Source organism: Pipistrellus kuhlii, unplaced genomic scaffold, assembly GCF_014108245.1.
Source record: "Pipistrellus kuhlii isolate mPipKuh1 unplaced genomic scaffold, mPipKuh1.p scaffold_m20_p_16, whole genome shotgun sequence".
Lineage (NCBI taxonomy): Eukaryota > Metazoa > Chordata > Mammalia > Chiroptera > Vespertilionidae > Pipistrellus > Pipistrellus kuhlii.
Window position 1 is genome coordinate 20,276,533 of NW_023425471.1, and position 22,380 is coordinate 20,298,912.

At 38.3% G+C, this 22,380-nt stretch overlaps 1 protein-coding gene across 1 annotated transcript in view; it reads left to right on the plus strand.

Annotated features, from left to right (window-relative positions):
• The window catches only part of CFAP47 (cilia and flagella associated protein 47), a 396,096-nt gene that overhangs the window by 237,525 nt on the left and 136,191 nt on the right, over positions 1–22,380 (plus strand). Inside the window, 2 exon segments of the mRNA XM_036439773.1 lie at positions 11,530–11,643; positions 13,214–13,438. Coding sequence (XP_036295666.1) covers positions 11,530–11,643; positions 13,214–13,438 — 339 coding nt within the window.

Sequence of the window (22,380 nt, forward strand, 5' to 3'; positions counted from 1 at the left end):
CTCTTTCTCTCCCCTGATAGATTTATCTTAAGTCCTTTATTGCCCTTTCTATCTATAAACATCAGAACAAATCAAAATCAAAGTCCAAATATTGATAACTTGAGGAAGCCAAGATGGGATTACATATCTCTGAGCAATTTATGCAAATTAGCCCAGTCCCACACCAGGGCTCCAAGTACCGAAGAGAATTTCAGCCTTACAAGTCAAATAGAAGGCTGGAAAAGACATGGGTGTCCACTCACAAGTATAGAACCCTGCAAAGCCTTCCTTTGATTCATAATATACAGTTATAACAATTTAGTCTAAGGCTATACCATATTAACTGTTAAATATATTATTTGTCACTCTGGCCATTCCTTTTATATCTGCATAGATAAGTGGAAGTACTCATTTGATTTCTTGCACTATCACACATTTCATTCTCCTTGTCTATTATGTATGTTTTTAGAAGATACTTTATATGATTTCAATCTTCTTGAACTTGTTAGGGACTTGTTTTATGTCCTAACATGTGGTATATATTTGAGGATGACCCATGTGCACTTGAAAAGTTGTATATTCTGCAGCTTTGGGGTGAACTATTCTATAAATATCAATTAAATCCATCTAATGATCTGTGTCATTTAGAGCCTCTATTTCCTTATTAAGTTTTTGGCTGGAAGATCTATCTAGGGAAGTCAGCAGAGTGTTAAAGCCCCCTACTATGATTCTATTCCCATTGCTCTTTCTCTTAAAGACGTATAGAAGTATTTTTAATATCTCTATATATAAAAAGCTAAGTGACCGGCCAACTGGCAGACCAGCAGGTAGGTATGATGTGCACTGGCAAACAGGGAGCAGACGCTCAATGTAGGAGCTTCTGAGTGACAGCAACTTTGCGGAGTTCTCTCTCACACTCCGAAACCCCTTGGGGGATGTCAGATTGCTGGTTTAAGCCTGATCCCTGCAGGCAAGGCCCAGGGACTCCACCTGCCAGAAGGACCCTGCTCACTCTGCAGATGCCCTTCGATCCCTGGCACCTCACCAGGTGCAGCTGGCTGAGGAGGGACCACAGGAGGTTGGCTCTAGGGTGTGCCTACCCTGTCTCGTTCAGTCCTACCCCTCTGGCTGGCCATCTTCTAGTTAATTTCCTTTCAATGTACACAAATCCATGCACTAAGTGTTGTGTATATATATATATATATAATATATATAAAATTAGGTGCTCCTGTGTTGGGTGCATATATGTTTATCAAGGTTATATCTTCTTGTTGGATTGATCATAGTATTATGTAGTGACTTTTGTCTCTTGTGATGGCCTTCATATTGAAATCTATTTTGTCAGATAAGAGTATTATCCCCAGCTTTTTTAAAATTTCCATTTGCATGGAACATTTTTTCTATTACTTCACTCTCATCCTGTGTGAGTCTTTTGTTTTGAGGTAGGTCTCTAATATTGGGTCATGTATTTGTATCCATTAGCTGCCCTATATCTTATGATTGGAGCATTTATTCCATTTACACTTGAGGTTATTATTGATAGGTACTTTTTATTGCCATTTTAATGCTAAATGCCTATGTTTCTCTCTCTCTCCTTATTCTTCTCATTACTGCAATCCCTTTAGCATTTATTGCAGTGCTGCATTGGTGGTCATAAACTCATTTAACTTTTTATGGTCTGGGAAGCTCTTTATTTCACTTTTTTTTTTTTTTTTTATGATAGCCTTGCTGGATATAGCAGTCTTGGTTTCAGATCTTTGCTTTTTATTACCTTGAATATTTCATGCCATTCCCTTCTGGCCTATAGAGTTACTGTTAAGAAATCAGCTGACAGGCTTTTGGAAGCTCTTTAGTAGATAACAGTTTGCTTTTCTCTTGCTGCCTTTAAGATTCTGTCTTTGTCTTTAATTTTTGGCATTTTAATTATGATGTGTCTGAATGTGGGCTTGTCTGGGTTCTTCTTGTTTGGGACTCTCTGTGCCTCTGTACTTGTGTGACTTTTTTCTTCACGTGGTTAGAGAAGTTTTCTGCCATTATTTCTTCAAACACATTCTCTATATCTTGCTCACTCTCTTCCCCTTCTGGAACTTTTATAATGTGAATATTGTTATGTTTCATGTTGTCCCACAGCTCCCTTAAGCTGTCCTGTGTTTTTTTTATTTTATATTTTTTCTTTTTGGTTCTCTGAATGAGTGATTTTTTTTTCTACTCTGTCCTTAGTTCACTAATGCAATCCTCAGTTTCTCCTAATGTGCAGTGTATTCCTTCCATTGAGTTCTTCATTCATGCTATCATTCTTCATAGTTACTATATCTTTTCTCATACTGTTGAGCACCTTTGCCAATCATTATTTTGATATCTGTGTCTGATAAAATTTTAGCTTTTCTAGATAATTCTATTGTTCTTTGATCTGGGCCTTGGTTTTTTGCCTCTCCATTTTGGCTGCCTCTTTGGGTTTATGTCTGTGTATTAGGTAGATCTGCTATGAGTTCCAATCTCTTGTACAGGACAATGTCAGATATTGTATATGACTGGCTCTGAGTATCCTGTTTTAAACTATCAGCAATCCACAACTTGTGGACCCATCTGTTGGTGCTGGGTGCCTTTGGAAAGGATCAAAATGTATACCAGGGTCTGCTTTTACTATCTCGTGGGTCTAGAATAGATCAGGCAAACTCAAGGCCTCCAGAAACCTTCCTTTTCCTACAGTATCATTGACACTCATTTAAAAAAAAAAAAAAATATATATATATATATATATATATATATATATATATATATATATATATATATATATTGATTCCAGAGAGGAAGTGAAAGAGAGAATGAGATAGAAATATTGATGATTAGAAAGAATCATTGATCGTCTGCTTCCTGCATGTCCCCCACTGCAGATGGAGCCCACAACCCAGGCATCTGTACTTGACTGAACTTGAATTGAGGCTCTTCAATCTACAGGTTGACACTCTATCCACTGAGCCAAATTGGCTATGGCTACACTCGGTTTTGATTATCCTCATGGTATCAACCTCAGGTGCCTAGATATCAAAGGTTGACTGGAAAAAGATGTCCTCTGCAGAGTGAGGGAATTACTCAGCATAGGAAACCAGGGTGGCTGCCCTCTGAGTTCTAACTCCAGAGCCCCCAAACCTAGCTTCTGCTCACACAGCTCCATTCCACTCTCTCTACCTCTATCAGAGGCCAAGGTGAGTGGCTACACATGAAATTTTGTGTGTTGGCCCTTCAAAAAAGTGCCTGTATTTCCAGCCATATCTCACTGGAAGACATCAACCTTATTGCTTTATAAAGCCAAATGCTATATAGGCACCATTCTCAGTTCTGGTGCTCTGGGTTGGGGAGCCAATTTTGGGGCATAGACATCTGACTGAACTTCTCACACCTAAGTTATCCCTCTAAAATTCAGCTGATCACTGTGGGAGCCTGTCCAACCTTTTCCTTCTTCCACACTTTTTAAAAAAATATATACTTTATTGATTTTTTACAGAGAGGAAGGGAGAGAGAGAGCTAGAAACGCCAATGAGAGAGAAACATCGACCAGCTGCCTCTTTCACACCCCCTACTGGGGATGTGCCCGCAACCAATGTACATGCCCTTGACTGGAATTGAACCTGGGACCTTTCAGTCCACAGACTGACGCTCTACTGCTGAGCCAAACCGATTTCGGCTCTTCCGCACTTTTTACTAGTCTCTATGCAGGCTCCACTTTCCATTTTTGGTTATCAGGATTTCTCCTGCTAGTCTTCAGTTGATTTTTTTAGGATTTTTTGTGTGTTTTTTTCTTTAAATATTTTAATTGTATTTCCAGTTTGGTTCTGTTAGTGTAGCTTCCACTTACTCTACCACCATTTTTGAACCTATGAAGTATATTTTTCATTATTCTACAATAAATTTTCACCTTTGTTCAATCATAGTTAATGTACAGAGTTTAATAATACTGATTTTTGCTTATTTTTATTGAATGCAAAGAAAAAAATATTAAATTATTTTATGCTAAAATCTGTATGTAATTTTACATTTAGGCAAACCATCTGCAGTTTTATGAAAGCTATTTCAATAGCTGAACAGAACTGAGTATTATTTGAGGGTGGTTTATGTTATTTTTCATGCTTTTTAGCAACAAGCCACAATTCATTTGCCTTCATCAAGATGTCCTTTACAAGATATAATATCTCCTTGTGTTCATTGTGTTCTATTTAGTGGAGCATGTCCACTCATTTCTCCAACATAGCTTATTACAATTTCTTAAATAGATATCAGAGTGCATTTCTATTTTATAGAAGAGACAAGGGTAGTTGATTAGTAGAAAGTTTGCTTACAGAGGATGAGTAGAAATTTTCCAGTAAAACATTGTTTGGGCAGGAGAGAAGTATGCTCAGAAAATTCTAAGATGAGGCAAAACAGCTAAGTATAAAATTTATGGACACTTGAATTGCCAATTCTGTGAATAGTTTGTTGGAAATGACAGAAAATGAGTTGGATGAATAAGTCAGGCTGATAAAGAGGGAGGAGGCAGTGGATTTAAAATTGAATAATGTATGTTTATTATTATTATTGAAATCAGTAATGATCTAATTTCATCTTTGTTTTAGAAACATATCTGGAGTCTAAACAGAATTCATTAAGAGTTGAAGATAGAATCTGGAGACTGAGACTGACTAGGATATTTGCAATCTGCTCTCTGCTTTCCTCTGCTTTTCATTTAGTAGCAGTGAAGACAGAAAGAATGTAAAGGGGAATCCTATATAATAAAACCCTAATATGCAAATCAACTGAATGGTGTAACAATCAGTCACTGTGAAGTTCACTGACCACCAGGAGGCAGACGCTCAATGAAGGAGCTGCCCCCTCTTGGTCGGTGCGCTCCCACAGTGGGAGTGCCACTCAGCCAGAAGCTGGGCTCACAGCTGGTGAGTGTAGTGGTGGTGGTGGGAGCCTCTCTCGCCTCCACTGGCGGCAGGCAGTAAGGAGCGAAGAATTCTAGACTGCAAGAGCCCTGGACTGCATGAGGGATGTCTGCCTGCAGGCAGACATCCTCTGAGGGGACCCGGACTGCAAGAGGGCACCAGCAGGGCTGAGGGACCCCTGCCCCAGTGCATGAATTTCATGCATCAGGCCTCTAGTATTGATATGAAGATCAATATTTTACAAAAATATATTTGAAATTACTTCATATGTCCCCTTTTTTCCCTAATGATCAATCTTATTGATAGTTTGAGTGATGTTCATACTTGAAGGAAACCAAATTTTCATTTATTTGCAGAGCAAATTGGTGGCAAAAACTTGAATAGAAACTTTTGAAAAAAATGTGGTGACAAAGGAGAAGTGAGATTATTAATTTCATTGCCAAGATGACTTCTAGGCCCAGCTTCCTCTTATTAGATGAGGTGTTTTCCTATAACATATTATATATTTTTATTAAACAATTAGCTCATATTTTATGCCATATATATATATAATGCTTTCATATATATATATATATAATATAATGCTTTCTCAATATGTTTGTGGAATGATCTCTCAGGAATGCAATTAAGATTGTGTTAAAATATTAATAAGAATGTTAAAATTTCAGTGTAGGCATACACATCTTTTTATCCTGAGTCTCCTAGTTCAATCATTCTATTAAAAATAGTATTTCAAAATAACAGTGATTATTCTTGTTAGTCAGTTTTACATTATAACTAGTGCCCCGTACACAAAATTCATGCACATTAAAAGGAAATTATTTAGAGGAAATATTTTAATATTGCTATATTCCCTTTCTCTATAATAGAAGTGTCAGAGATGAAAGAAAATTAGTAAAATGTATATGAAAATCTACCTCCTGTCAGAGTCTAGGGCATGCCTCGAAACCCAGAGTTAAGTCCCTTCCCACCTGCATGCCTCAAAATCTCACCAGATCAACACCAGGCTGGCCCCACCCCCAATGGATGATACTCAGACCTGACCGGCCCCACCCCTGTCAAGTGCTTCTGGGTGGGAGTGCAGTCTCAGGTTTCCTGTCAAGTCCTGCTAGGCAGGGGCCATGGCCTGAGGTGCCCCATCAAATCCTGATAGGTGTGTGTGTGGGGGTGGGGGTGGGGGCACAGCCTGAGGTCCCCCATCAAGCCCCGCCAAATGAGGGGTACAGTCTGAGGTCTCCTGGCCTGGTGCTGGAGCAGGGGGTCATGGCCTGAGATCCTCCATTAAGCCCCATCGGGTAGAGGGTGCAGCCTGAGGTCTCCCATAAAGCCCCACTGAGTGAGGGACATGGCCTGAGGTCTCCTGTCAAGCCCCATGGGGTTGGGGCATGGCCTGTGGTCCCTCAGCCTGGCAAGGGGCCATGCAGCTTCAAGTCCCTACTGTTCAGTTGTGATGTTATGGTGTCCAGGCTAGTTTGTATATTTCTCTATTATTAGGTAATGGCAGAATCAAATAATTATCTGAAATGATTAGTGATCCTTCTCTAGTGCATGGAATTTAAGATTTTAGAATTTTAGTTTAGCTCTCACATACTTGTTTTGTCATCAAAATAGTATAATATTTTTCAGCCAATTCAAATATATAAATTATAAAACCTAGTAATATCTAGGCCCAAGATAAAAATGTATTATTTAAGAACTGTGGAACAACATGGTGATTTTATGTTCAGAAATCCTTTAGAATATTTTTTTAAGATTGTGATTATTTGTATCTGGAGGGCATCCATGATCTGTCCAAGGTTACCCAGCTAATTAGTGGCAAAATTATAATTAAAACTTTTCCTTCCAATTCAGTTTTGGTGTTTCTCCTTTCTGAGTCATTAAGTTGGTCTTTTAATGTTGCAACTGTTATTTAAGGACTTCATTTAACTAAATGCACATAAAGAACAAAATATCTTTTGTAAGGGTTTCTTACAATTGGCCATGATCGGTGACATCTTTCTGGAAAATATATCAATAGAACTCCCAGTCTCCCGGTTAACTCCTGCAGGGACACTTTGCATATTAGCCTTTTATGTATATAGAAAAATCTAAGTAAACATGCCAAATGGTAAATATCAATTAAGAGCAGAAAGGAAATGTAATAGGCGACTATTAGAATATCTCACATTGGCAAGTGTCTGTCTGTTGTCAGACAATTTCGTTTATCTTGTTACAGCCACCAGACTTAGAAGGCAAGGAGCTTTTCTACTTTAAAAGTGTTCTTTGCATTTGCATTTCTTTCCTGGTCTGATTTTATTTCAAAAAAAAGGAGAGGGAACTAATTTATATTTCTACATATGTTCCTGAATGATTTCCTGACATAGTCAAAACATACATACATTATTTTCAATTACATTAGCTTTTTTAAAAAAATAAAAAGTATTTATTCAAAGTGAACAAGTTAGACAAAATAATTTTTTGAGAATTAGTAATATATATTTTTTGTAATATGTGAATTTAAATGGAATTGAATGGATTCTTAGTTACTGATATTTCCATTAGCTAATTGTAAGCTAAGAAGCTGTTTAAAATTTATATCTAAGAAAAATATTCCTGCAAATAGTAGTTACATCCTTTTGTACCAACCCTCATGGGTTAGTATTTATTTTCATGGAGTAGACAAGCTATAGATCAGGTTTCAAAAAAAAACAACATACAATTATGATAACTATACTTTCTGAGTTATTTCTTATGAATATATTGGGTAAAACAACTGATTTTTTAGATAACAATAAGGATGAGAAAAAGGTAAAATTAAAGTAAATATTAATATATTGCTTTCTCTAGTCTCTATTGACTTATGCATTTGTACTATATTTGAATTATCATTGAAAACTTTATATCAATATTTAACTCTCACTTGTATTTGCAGTAACACATGCACACACAAAACACTTCACATTGCTTGCTTGGGTTTATGTTTGTAAATTACATGGCTGTTTAAGAATAATTACTATATGAAAATTATATAGAATGTATTTATTAAAACCAAGAGTGCACAGATTTAAATGCTGAATAATCTAAAATATTAAAACTTTTCCGTACTCCTTTTATCATCATGAATTGAAGATAATTATGAATTTTAAACTATAAAATTCTATAGAACATTATCATTTGAAAGTAGATGGTAAAATTAATTTTATTATTAATAAATCTCAATTGGGAGGGATAATGAAGCTATAAGTAAATAGACTATACAATCAGAAATTATTTATCCTTTTGTTTCTAAATTAATTTTTAATTTTTTGCCATTTTACTTGTTACCTATGATTTTTATAATTTTTTGGAATATGTATTTTTATTCTGTGATGAATTTCCTTTAAGTTATTTACATATACTGCTTGTTCAAGATATCTTTTTTTTAATGTATTTTTATTGATTTTTTTACAGAGAGGAAGGGAGAGAGATAGAGAGCTAGAAACATTGATGAGAGAGAAACATCGACCAGCTGCCACTTGCACACCCCCTACTGGGGATATGCCTGCAACCAACGTACACGCCCTTGACCGGAATCAAACCTGGGACCTTTCAGTCCGCAGACCGACACTCTACCGCTGAGCCAAACCGGTTTCGGCCAAAGATATCTTTGGAGTAGACTCTCAAGTTAACATTGTTTTAAGATTATGGGACAGCTCAAACTAGTTACCATCCCAGCTTCATAGCTAGGTTTATTTCCTTTTGCTTTCATAGTGGTTAGTTACATGCCTATCACACATCCATTCTGGTTCAAGATTCTCCATTGTGTGGTTTAAACCTAAATTTGCCAGTCCTTGTTTTCATTGATTCTCTCAAATCTTGGCTCAACCCTAGATCTTTTGGGTTAGAATTGCATTTTCACAATATCCTTAGGTGATTTATATATCCCTGAAGATTTTGGAAGCCTGCTTTCTGAAAATGGTCCTACTCCATTCAAATGAATCCCTTAAGTGCCTGGGTAGTGCCAAGCAAAGGCTTAGATTCCTAATTAATATGTTACCTCCTGTAGTCCATATTATATCTTTAGGTAGCATCATCTACTTCTTGAGACATATGCATTTTTTTAAAGTACTTTGTATGGAAAATATGAGATACACAGTTGTAGAACTAAAACTATAATGAATTCTCCCTGGTACTCTTTGCTCAGCTTCATCAGTGCACGGAAAATATGTTTCATGATTATAATGAAACAAGTATTAGTCATCATATTTTATTCACAAATAATTTAAGAATTGTGTCTACAACAACAAGCATTTCCCTGTAACTATACCATTACTACAAAAAATATATTTTTTCTTAATAGCATCAAACATCCAGGAATTGCTCATACACTGACTGGCCAGATTATTATACATTCAGAGATCATAATAATCTGGCCACTCAGTGTATTTTCCTGATTGCCTCATGATTATATGTGTTGTTGTTTTATCATTTTCTTTTAAATTTCTTTGTTTGATTTATAGGGGAGGAAAAATAATTTTTCTTCTACCCTTCTGAGTTCTTGGCTGGCTAATGATCCCTATCCCATAATAATAAAACAAATAACAAGAGAAAAATAAACAGATGTTTATTAAAATGTATACTTCATGTATACATGAGAGATACTCAGGAATACTGAGTGACTTCCCAAGGTAACTTAGAATTTAAGCTTAAATACCATCTTATTAGGAAAAGCGGGGAAAGGGATATTGGCCACTTAGAAGAGTAAATGATTTTTAGGTAACATGAATGGGGGATCTGATAGTTTGAGCAAAGTTTGTAGGGGTTCAGTGTCAACTTCTAGTCTCTTCTCCTGTGAAAAGAGTGAGTCTTTTTTTGAATTTACGACAATTGAGTTTCTTTTGGAAGATCGGTCTCTAGGCAGATAAAAGGAGTTCAGAGAAAGCCTTTCCCTGCATTAGCCCTTTTTCATGTGCTTTCAGCTCAAAATAATCAATATACCAAAGTGGTGTATTTTGGAGTGGCATGTCATGAGCTCCTACAATCATATTTTGAGGTTACTTCAGAATCAAGATCTAAATGATAGTCATCCATTGTGATTGTATGATATGTCTTTAGAGACTCCCTCTCTCCTTTTCCTTTTCATTTAATCTCTAGGTTACTAAAATGAAGAAATATTGTTCATCCCATTTTACAGAGGAAGAAACCAGAACTCAGAGCTTTTAGTAAATTTGCCTCAGGCTTAGTAGCTAATAAATGATAGTGCTAGGAATGAAACTAGGCTTGTCCACCTCTGTTAATCTTTATCTACCGTATTTTTCGGACCATAAGACGCACTTTTTTCCCCCCAGAAGTGGGGGGAAAAAGTCCCTGCGTCTTATGGTCCAAATATAGCCTACACATATACTTTAAAAAAAAAGTTTTTTTACTTGCCCGGCTCTGTGTGGTCTCTGTGTGCTTGCCCGGCTCTAAAATGGTTCTAAATGCTGCTGTTTACTTTACAGGGTTGATTACATGTGTTTATGACTGTGATGTTGGGTTTTAATGCACATAAAATATTTTAGGACACTATTTGTTTCAGAATCTTTTTTTCTTCATTTCCCTTCTCTAAAAACTGGTGCGTCTTATGGTCCGGAGCGTCTTATGGTCTGAAAAATATGGTATATGATGTTAATGCCTTTGCATTGACTCCACTTTTATGTTCACCCTTTCTGTGTAGACTTTGTATTTTTCCCCTAATTACTTATTTATTCTAAAGATCTTCAGACCCTCAGTGATCATTTTGAAAACATGTACTTTAAAAAAATTAAATTTGGGTGACATTGGTTAATAAGATCATATAGGTTGCAAGTGTACAATTCTATAACACACCATCTGTATATTGCATTGTGTGCTCACCATCTAGTCTATCCTCCTTTGGTTACCTTGTATTTAACTTCCTTTATCCTCCCCCCAACTTTCTTCCCCTCTGGTAACCACCATATTGTTATCTCTATCTATAAGTTTGTTTTCTTTGTTCATTTATTGCTTTCTATTTTATATCCCACATATGAGTAAAATCATATGGTTCTTGTCCTTTTTTTAATCCAACTTATTTTGCTTAGCATGATACTCTTAAGGTCCATCAATGTTGTCACACATGGCAGTATTTCATTCTCTCTTATGGCTTAACAGTAATTCATTGTATACTACTCTGTTTTCTTTATATACCACATTTCCTTTATCTAACCATCCATCAAAGGACAGTTAGAAAACCTGTACTTTAAACTATAGACTCTTGGGGGGACTCTCATACCCTGCAAAAATGATGTCACTCATCTTCAACAATAAATTACATGATTAAGGAAAAAAAAAACTATTTCTTGCTTGATTGTCTATTTGTTTTAAGTCTGCAGTGGATATCTGTAGCTATAAAGATCAACTGCTGCCAATATCATCCTGGGATGCTTTTATGCCACCTACACGGTCTGTTGCATGCAGAGTTTCTTCCATACTATTGAGGGCTATATTTAAACCTTATCTTTCTCCACAAATTTAGGGCATATATTGCTTAAAAATGCACAATGCAGTGATGCTTTTACAGTATGTATATTCTTAACACAGAAGAAAGATTTATCCTAAGTTTTTCCCCCCTGAGCTTTCAGAATTTAATATTGTGTTTGTGTTTTAGATTGGAGAATTAGTATACGTTGTTGAAGGAAATGGTATGGCCCCCTTGCCTTCCAAAATGCCTGCAATGACTTCCTTAAATGTATATGACTACACATGTTCTCCAGAAGGTAGAGTATACATATGCATTATCTATATATATATAAAAAGCCAGCAACTGGAACACCATAACAACCAGAAAGACTGGTTGCTATGATGCCCACTGCAACCAACGAACTGGCCCAATATGGGAGTGGTGCTGGCCCAGCCAATCCCCTGTGGCCCCTTTTCCCAGCTGGCCCCACCCTTGATTGGCCTCTCCCACCCTGATCAAGGGCAGGGCAGCCAGCCAATGCCCCTGTGGCCCCTCTCAGTCAGCCCCACTCCTGATTGGCCCAGGACCCCAATAGGGGGCAGGGCTGGCTGGCCAGCCTCCTACACCCTTCCCCCTGGCTGGCTCCAACCCTGATGGCCTTCTCCACCACAGAAGGGGGCAGGGCCAGCTGGCCAACTGCCTGTGGCCCCTCCCCCGAATAGCCTCACCCCCGATGGACCCCCACTATCCTGATCGGCCTGCAGCCCCTCCTCCCAACCAGCTCTGCCCCCAATAACCCTTCCATACCAATCAGGGGTGGGGTTGGCTGGCCAACCTCCCACTGAGCCTTCCCCAGTTGCTGACCCCTGATCGCCCCCCGCCCACCATTCAAGGGTGGGGCCCATCAGCCAATTGCCCACTCTCCCCAGCTGGCTCACCTCCCATCATCTCCTCCTCTCAACAGGCCTACCCCTGATCCACCCTGATTGGGGCTGGGCTGGCCAGACCACACCTGTGCATGAATTTGCGCCCTGGGTGTCTAGTTTTATTTATAATGTTGAAGGAAGGGACTGTTCCATGTATATTTACCTAAGCTTCCTCATAACAAGTTTATCCAATACATAATTAGATTTTAACTTTATTATCTTGGTAATATAACATTCTAGTTTAAAGTATAAAGTTATTAGTGAAAGAGAATTCATACCATTCATTAACAGATATCTTTCTTTACATTTATTTCTACTATTCCTACCTTACATCACTGATAGGAGCACAATGGTCACTGAATTTTTAAAAGTACATATATATTTTATTGTTGACACTATTACAGATGTCTCCTTTTCCTCCTTTCCCAGTTCCCATCCCCCACCCAGGTCTTCACCATCTATTGCCCATGTCCATGGGCTATGCATATAAGTATATGTTCTTTGGTTTATCTCTTCTCATTCCCCCAACCCCACATTGAGTTATTTCAGTCTGTTCCATGCCTCCATTCGTCAGGTCTTATGTTGTCAATCAATTCATTTTGTTCATTAGATTCTACATATAAGTGAGATCATGTGATATTTGTCTTTCTCAGATTGGCATATTTTACTTAGCATAATAGTATCCAGGTCACTGAATTTTTTTTATCATGTTGATGATGTTTCTATAAAAGAACCATTTGACTAGAACTCTTTTTGAGAGTACCAGGAAAATATCTTTAATTCCTGAAGACTTATTCTTAACTTACTGAATTAATACCACTAGAAATGTGTTACCTATCTATTTTTACTGTTTAATGAAGACCATGACTTCCGTTTTATATTTCAATCCTCCCAAATACACCCTGAATGGTTTCAAAGGCATAAGTGATCATTGCAGTCATGAATGTTTTTGTTTCACCCTAGAGCTTGATCTGGACAATCCAGTTCTGTATTTGAAATGCAAACCCTGTCATACGTTGGATATAGATCTTATATTGCCACTGACTAACGAAGCCAAGGAAAAAGCATTGGCTTTTGCAGCACGGCAGCAGATGTCAGATATAGAGTATCAGCGGAGATCGATCACAGGCACTCTGGAAAGCAGTAGCATCCGCGTGGCCATTGCCATCCTGGGGCTGACCAGGGTCGAGGTGGGAATGAACAGATGATGCACTTAAATTATTCTCTTTAAAAATATACAGAGCTATTACTTCATCATAACATAGAAAAAAAAAGGATTAATACAACTCAGTAGCTTTTTACCTTTTGTTCTCATTAAAAATAAATCTGTAAGAAAGCATTGTACTAATTTTGCATTACTTCTAATTTTAGTAATAATAACTAAATTAGTAGTAACTAAGCATACTGTTAATTTTAGGCATGACACTGTAGCTGCTTTATTCACAGATGTCTTCAATTCTGATTGTACATTAGGATGATCTAGAAAACTTAAAATAATACTAATGCCCAAGCCCCACTCCAGAATGATTAAATACAAATCTCTGCAAGCAAGTGGGTGGGGATATGTTCTAAAAGTTTCCCAGAACATTCTGTTTTATATCCAGAGAGGTTCATCCCTGGGATCAGATGACCAGGCTGAGAATCTAGATGTTAACACTGCCCACGTGTGTGACTGTGGGCTGGTTACTTAATTTTTAAAAATATTTTTAATCTGGAGACATTGATAATTTATGGAAAATAAGTGTGATAATAATGTAAAATACTTAGTATAATACCTGGTATACAATAAGTACACTATATATGGCATTGTTGTTCTTATTGTTATTACTATTACTAGAGGTCCTGTGCACAAAATTCTTGCATGGGGGAGAGGTTGTGTCCCTCAGCCCAGCCTGCACCCTCTTCAATCTGGGACATCCCTCTCACAATCCATGACTGCTAGCTCCCAACTATTCACCTGCCTGCCTGCCTGATTATCCCTAACTGCTTCTGTCCGCAAGCCTGATCACCCCCTTACAACTTTCCTGTCAGTCTGATCAACACATAACTGTTCCCCTGCCAGCCTGATTGCCTCTAACTGCCCTTCCCCCCCTCCACGCCAGCCTGGTTGCCTCTAACTGTCCTGTCCTGCAGCCTGTCACCTCTACAGGCCTCTCCTCTGGCCCAGTCAACCCTAACTTCCCTCACTTGCCAGTCTGGTTGACCCAAATTGCTCTCTCCTGCAGGCCTGGTCCCCCATACTGCCCTCCTCTGCTGGCGTGGTCACCTTCAACTGCCCTCCCCTGTAGGCCTGGGTCCCCCCAACCACCCTCCCTTGCAGGTCTAGTTGCCCCCAACTGCCCTCTCCTACAGGCCTGATCCCCCCAAACTGCCCTCCCCTGCTGGCCCAGTCACCTCCAACTTTCTTCCCCTGCAGGCCTGATCGCCCACAACTGCCTTCCCCTATGGAACATCTTGTAGCAGCCATCTTGTGTCCACATGGGGCCGACCATCTTGTGTGTTGGAGTACTGTCAATTTGCATATTGCCTCTTTATTAGATAGGATTATAGACTCTGTTATTGTAGTTTGAACTCAATTTTATAATTGAAATAAGGTATAGTCTAATCACCACAGAGCTGCTAAAGCAATTGTTCTAAAGTATAAATTTGTTCACATTGCTCTTCTACTGGTGTGCCAGTTCATTTCAGAATAAGAACCAATAAATATCCTTAGGTTGGTCTTCATTACCCACCTAGGCAGTCCCTCCTACTTCTCTGATCTCAACATTTCCTCTGGAGCCCCTTCTCTCAGGTTACTCCTCAGCACAGGCCTCCTTGCTGTTCTTCACATGCCCAAGGGATGCTCCCCATGGCCCATGTACTTCCTCTGTTACTTTTTTCTAGATATTAGAGGATAGATATCATTTACTTCAGATCTGCTCAAATATTATCAGTGAGATCCTGCTTTACCAAATTATATTTTCTTTTCTTTTTAAAATTAAATTAATTGGTCAACATGAACATATAGATTTCAGGTGTGGGTTTCCTTGTTACAGTCTGCCCACCACCCAAAGTTATCCTTTCACCATATATTAGGAATCCCTTCTCCCCGACTCCCCTTCCTCTGGCAACCTCCACACTGCTGTTTGTGTTCATGAGTTTCAGTTTTATATCCCACATATGAGTAAATCATATGGTTCTTAACTTTTTCTGACTTATTTCACTTAGCATAATGTTTTCCAGGTCCATACATGTTGCTGCAAATGGCACTATTTCATCCTTTCTTATGAGTGAGTAGAATTACATTGTGTACATGTAGCACATCTTCTTTATCCATTCTATTTTTCGTAACACTTTGGTTGTTTCCATGTCTTGCCTACCCTGAATAATGCCTCAATGAACACAGGGGTGCATATATCTTTGTAAATACATCATTTCTAGTTTTGGGGGTATATACTCAGGAGTGGGATTGCTGGGTCGTATGCTTGAGGGGATGGGTTTTACCCATAGATCATCTTTCTACTCTTATGCACGTATATGGTTTCTATCTTTCTCCCTTTCTTTTAACTTTGTCTCTAGAACCCAGCACAGTTTTTGTTGTTATTGTTGCATTTGTCAAATTATGCTTTGTGTAAGATTTATTTTTATGTATACTTAACAATTTAGGATATGAATTCCTAGAAATCTAAATTTTTTCTCTTATGTTTGTTTTCCCCTTAATGACTTATGCATGAAAGGTGCTGTCATTGTTTTATTGGCTTGAGCATGGCCTTTAACAAACAAATGACACTTTAAGCCTTAAATCCTCATAATATAGGCTGGTGTCCATCCAGATTGCCTCATGTCCTGATTTTTCTCAAGGTCATCCTGTGGTTTACTTATCCTTGTTTCCTTCTTGTATTTGTAGGATGAGTATCCATATGTGTATACTTCTCTGAATTTGTTGTTAGGAGTAAAAATGATAATAATGTTAATTTCCTAATAACCCTTGGCTTTCTAATAATTATATTTGAAATGGTTTAAGTGGTCCTTAATGTTAAAAATTGAAAGTTTTTTTTTCCACCTGAAGATTAGTATTTTCTTTGACTTCCCTGAATGCCACGCATTTTTTGTTTCAGCAAAAACTCTAAGTGTAGAAAATAACTAGAGAAAAGTTAAATGTGTCAATTTAAAAAAAGCCAACTATACTATATCAAAACTTAGACATATCTTATTGTGCTTACATCCACCTAATCATAAAGGTTTCTTTTCAATTGTTGTATACTCTTAAATACAATAACACTATTACTTTTTTCCAGCAGAACAATAAACAAGATAATTTTTAAAATGCTGTCACTTTTTAATATATGCTTTTTATTGCTTTAAGAGAGGAAGAGAGAGGAAGAGAGACACAGAAACATCAGTGATAAGAGGGAATCATTGACTGGCTGTCTCCTGCACATTGGACTGAGCCCACAATCCAGGCATGTGCCCTTGTCTGGAATCAAACCAGGACCCTTCGGACAGGCTTATGTTCTATCCACTGAGCCAAACTGGCTAGGGCAGTGGTTGGCCAACTTATTAGTCAACAGAGCCAAATATCAACAGTACAATGATTGAAATTTCTTTTGAGAGCCAAACTTTTTTAAACTTAAACTTCTAATGCCACTTCTTCAAAATAGACTCATGTAGGCCGTGGTATTTTGTGGAAGAGCCACACTCAAGGGGCCAAAGAGCCACATGTGGCTTGTGAGCCACAGTTTGCCAACCACGGGGCTAGGGCAAAAAACTGTCACTTTTTTTTCCAAAATGCTTCTATGTGCACTTTTAAACTTATATTGATGGCCCCATGGAGAAATATAGAACAAGTAGGATTACATTTATAGTACAAAAAAATTGGATGAGTGAAGCATAAAATGACTAACATCAGGAATTGGCCAGAGATCACAGCCCAGATGAGGGCAGAGGCATTATTGTATTTTAAAGCTGGAAAACAAATCAAAGACACTCAGAGAAACATAGTACAACCTCTAACTCTAACAGACGTGTGAACCAAGACCATAAAATAGTAATATAGTGCCCTAAATTCACACCAATGATTTATGACAGAATAGAAATGGGCCCAGGTTTTCACCTCCCAATCTACTACTCTTTTCCTTGCCCTGTATATTCTCCAGCTCATGTTTTCTTCTTAGTCTACCACCATGAACTTGTATAAAGTAATAAATGAAAGTCTAGGATGCTCTGTTATAGCATAAAATAACTGCATAACAAAATCTAAAACCAACCTTGAAGTATATTTTTTCAAAACTAAATCTATTGAATAAATGTAGAAAAGTGGCCTGTCATTTTTATTGCATGACAATGTGCAACTTGAGTTTTAATATATCTATAGAGTAATGGCAGCATGGTGTATCTACTTATATACTGAAAGAGACACTATCTTTTGTCAGGAGCATGAATTATGACACTTAGCACTCATTTATAGAATTCATATTCTCTGGCCATTAATAAAAAAACGTTTTATTTTTTAAAATATATTTTATTACTTTTTTTACAGAGAGGAAGGGAGAGGGATAGAAAGTTAGAAACATCGATGAGAGAGAAACATCTATCAGCTGCTTCCTGCACACCCCCCATTGAAGATGTGCCCACAACCAGGGTACATGCCCTTGACTAGAATTAAACCTGAGACCCTTCAATCCGCAGGCTGATGCTCTATCCACTGAGCCAAACCGGTTAAGGTAATAAAACAACTTTAAAGATATACTCAGTGATATTGGAAAGTATCAGGGTTTACCAGGTAGATTCTTTATATTTCATATTAGCTTTCTCATGTTTATATTTTAAAACCATGCTATGTACTCCAAAATAAATAGCAGGAAAAATCATCAGAATTTTGAAGTTGGATATCTTTTTTAAAGGAAACTTGAAAGGTCTTCTTGGTGAAGATTTGGAAGGGCAAAGAAAAGGTTTTTGTATTTGTATAATTTAAGTGACTTCAAGTCATGAAGTAATCCTATTGATATTGTGAAATATAAAGCTGGGTGTTATGGTTTTGGGCTGGTGATTCCAAGAATTCACGACTAAAAGAAGAGATAGATGCAGAGAGAAAGTTTATTTTACTTTCCCGGAAGGAAAAAAAGGCTAATCAATACAAAGGCAAAGTAATAGACAGTGGCCTGCTCTTTTAATGGCTGCTGTTGCTAGGTGACAAGGAAGGGAGGAGGATTTGAGGGCTGAAATTGAGCAGATATCAGGGAGGTTGTCTTTGTTAGTTCTAGGCAGATGTTCTAAGGAGATGTCTTATCAGTATTTTTCCAAAGCCTATAAAACATTCTTAGATCTGTTAACATAAAACAAATTCAAACCTGTAAAAAAATTTTGTCAGCTTATTTGAGCCAAACTGTCAACAATTGCTGCAAGCAGAATCTCAATGCATTGAGACAATGCTTCAGAGAATGGCAGTTTTTCACCTATTTTTATAAATTACCATCAAAGGATGAGATTTAAGTTGGTTACATGAAATCCATTAGTGATAGATTAGGGAGGTGGGATAAAGCAAAAAAGGGAAAACTTTTGGGTCTGGGTAAAAAGTAAAATGATAGGCACATGCTTCTTTTACATAGGTAGGTATAGGATAGTTAATAGTCAACAATTTACATGATAACATTAACAATGAGGGAATTTGTAGTCTCTACCTGTTGCATTGGTTGTTCTCTGAGGGGTCCAGAAAAAAAATGGAAGTTAGAAGTTATCCTGACATTCCAACAGTATGTTATCCTGGGTGCAAAAAGATAATAGGCTCAGTTAAGGTAAAGATTACCATTTAAAAGGGAAGCTACCAGCCTAGGACATGACTATCTGCCACAGAGTGTTTTTTATTTGAAAGGTTTAATTTCACACTATCCTTTGTGGTTACCTTAGGTCTCTGAGTTTGCAGAGGCCACCACATAGGCATTCCTTGAGTTTGTCTTATTAGCATGTGGCCTCTTTTTGTACACAGAGCAAACTTTATAAAGACTTCAAAAGAGGCTTGTTTGAAGAAGAGGGGGAAAGGAACTTTCTATTAATTATCTCTGAGTTGTAAACCAGAAGGGAGGAGGTGTATATAAGAATATAGCCTTGAGAGTAACTTAACTTGTCTTATAGTTTGAACCGAGGTTGTTTGAATCAGAGGAACTAACAATCTTGGGATTTAATTACCAAGTGCTTCTCATAAATTGTAGAATCCTATAGCAAAGAAAAAGAAAGATCTTTTTTCTTGTTCTCACATTCATGCTAGGCACTAGTTAAAGCCATAAGGGGATAGGCATTATTCAGTATCTATTGCTGCAGGGAGGAGGAATGAAATGAGGAGGAGCATGAAATGAACTCAACTTCAATTTGTGCAATGGTAATTGGGCATCTTAAAGGGAGAATAAGAAAAAATAAAAAGGGAAAAATAGTAGGGAGAATCTGTGACTTGATCAGAGTCACAGAAGTGGACATCTACAAGAAGAGAGAGACAATTTTGTGAGAAATTTGTTAATTTATGCTTATCTGCAGGAGAAACAAACTTCCGGACTCTATCGCTGGAGTACTGATGCAAGTTACAGCAAGGCACTCAACTGACTGGGAGAATTATCTCTTTGAAAGTTTGCATTTCAAAGAGAGGGTTCTAAGGTCCTTGAGAAGACAGTTGTGGGGGAGGAGTGATAGAAGATTTATCTCTCAAAGGGGAGAAAAGAGATTTAAAATTGCAAGCTTTCTGAAGTAACTGCAGATACACATCAATTAACAAATCCAGAATACCTTTGTCAACCCCCTCTCACATCTCATAAATGTCTACTTCTGTGACTGCAGTTTTTATATGCCATGGTTGAGGTTTAGTTGAGAAACAGTTTAGAGGTGACTGACTATAATTTGGTCAAGAAGAGAGTCTGTGTCACATACAGGGTATCCCCAAAAATTGTATATGCACTTTGAGTCAGTGTTTATTAACCTACAGTTCTTTTTCAAAATTTAAAAGAATCTACAGAAATGAATAATTTATTTTCATCAATGCCTGTTTTCAAACTGATGACTGTTCTGGTCTAGGCACTGCTGATGATGTGAAGCAATGGAATTGTACACATCAAGAATCATTTCATTCGGTATTTGTATGCCCTCAATCATTGACTGTTGCCAGTTTTGTACCATAAATTTTATCTTTTATGTATCCCCATAAAAAAAAGTCTAGTGACACTTTAGGATAAATTTTCTTTCAAAGCTTAGTCTGGCTTCATCCCATTATTTCAAATCAATTAATTCTAAAAAGAAGTGAATATTTAGTAAGTTATCAGCTTTTAAAATGTGTATACATTTTTGGGGACTTCCTATATTATTTTGAATGACTTGAAGATCTAGAAGGCAGACAATATGCACTTAGGATAAAGAGCTAAATGCTGATATGAATAGATTATTTATTCACAATGACTAGAAAATTGAACCAAACCCAAACAATCATAAATATATTTTTTAATTTATTTAAAATTTTAGGATTTACATGATTTGAGTTGCCAAAATAAAGTAGGTAGAAAAAATGTGACTTTCTGGGGAAAACAATTCTTGTGGATTTTATAGATAACTAGGGGCCCAGTGCATGAACTCATGCACCTTGAAAGGACCTGTGGGCCACAAGTCTAAGGTGGGCATAAGGGCAGGTCTCAGCTTATCCTCTATTCCCCCTCCCAGCCTCTCCTGCCCCAGCCCCCTGTCCCCTGTCTGCCTGCAGCCCCATGCCTGCCTCTGATGTTCCCACCCACTGACAGCGCAGAGTGATTGGGGCTGGCACCAGCAGTGGGTGCAAATGGGGCTGGCGCAGTCTGTGGGTGTGAACAGCAGCTGCTGCCCAAATTGCCCATCAGAAGCAGGGGGAGATGGAGAAACCCTGTGGGGTGATCAGGGTTGGCAGTTGTCGCTCGTACCTGCTGACAGCATCAAGCTATTGGGACTGGCACTGGGTGCCAGAAGTGGGTGCAACCAGCAGCTCTGACACCAGCAGTAGCTGTGAGCAGGGCCAGCACCAGTAGCATGTGCCTGGTGGGACCATGGCATGCGGGAGCAAAGAATTTTCAGTAAACACCAGAGGCTCCCCCCAATGACAGCAACTGACTCCCCACTTTGGTCTGGTGTCCCTGCTCACCTGCAATGCGGCCAATGCCCACCGTGTTCCACACTCTGCTGTTGACACTTGCCATGTTCCATGCATGCCCCCTGCTGGTCAGCACATGTCATAGTGATCAGTTGTTCAATTGTTCTGCCATTCCGTCTATTTGTATATTAGGGTTTTAAATATATAGAGTAGAGGCCCAGTGCATGTATTTGTTTGCCGGTGTGGTCCCTCAGCATGACCTGTGGGGATTGGGATGAAACCCAGCAATCCAATGCCACTTTCAGCTCCTGCCTGCCACTTCCACTTATCCTGGGCTCACTATGCCTGCTTTGGACTTGTACCCCATCAGTCCTGATTGGGAGAGGCTCACACCACCACAGCGGCACTTGCCAGCCATGAGCCCTGCCTCTGGTGCCTGTCAGTCAGCTGAGTGGCACTCCCACTCTGGGACTGCACTGACCACCAGGGGGAAACTCCTGTGTTGAGCATCTGCCCCCTGGTGGTCAGTGTGCATCATAGTGACTGGTCAACCAGTCATTCAGTTGTTTAGTCGCTTAGGCTTTTATATATATATAGATGACCCCAATGAATGAGATAACTGCTAAAGGCATTAACATTTATTTTTGATGAGTAATGATATGGTGATGATGATAATGATGGTGACAATGACAATGATGATAATGATAGCCAATATTTATTGAATTCTTAAAATATGCTCCAAGTACCTGGCATTTGTTTACATTTTAAGTGCACTAGAGATGGGCAGTGTGTAGTATTATAACCCATACTAGAGGCCTGATGCATGAAATTTGTGCATGAGTGGGCCTTCTTTCCCGTAGCTGCCAGCACCGACTTGCCTCTAGCACCTGGGACCCAGGCTTCCCTTGCAGCCTTGGCTTCATCTGAAAGGACATCCAGAAGGACACCCAGTCTAATTACCATATTACTTTTTTATTATTATAGATTTTACAAGTGATTTTGTGGCTTTGATTAATAACCAAGTTTATTTAGAGTTGGGATATTTAAGTGTGGGTAGTT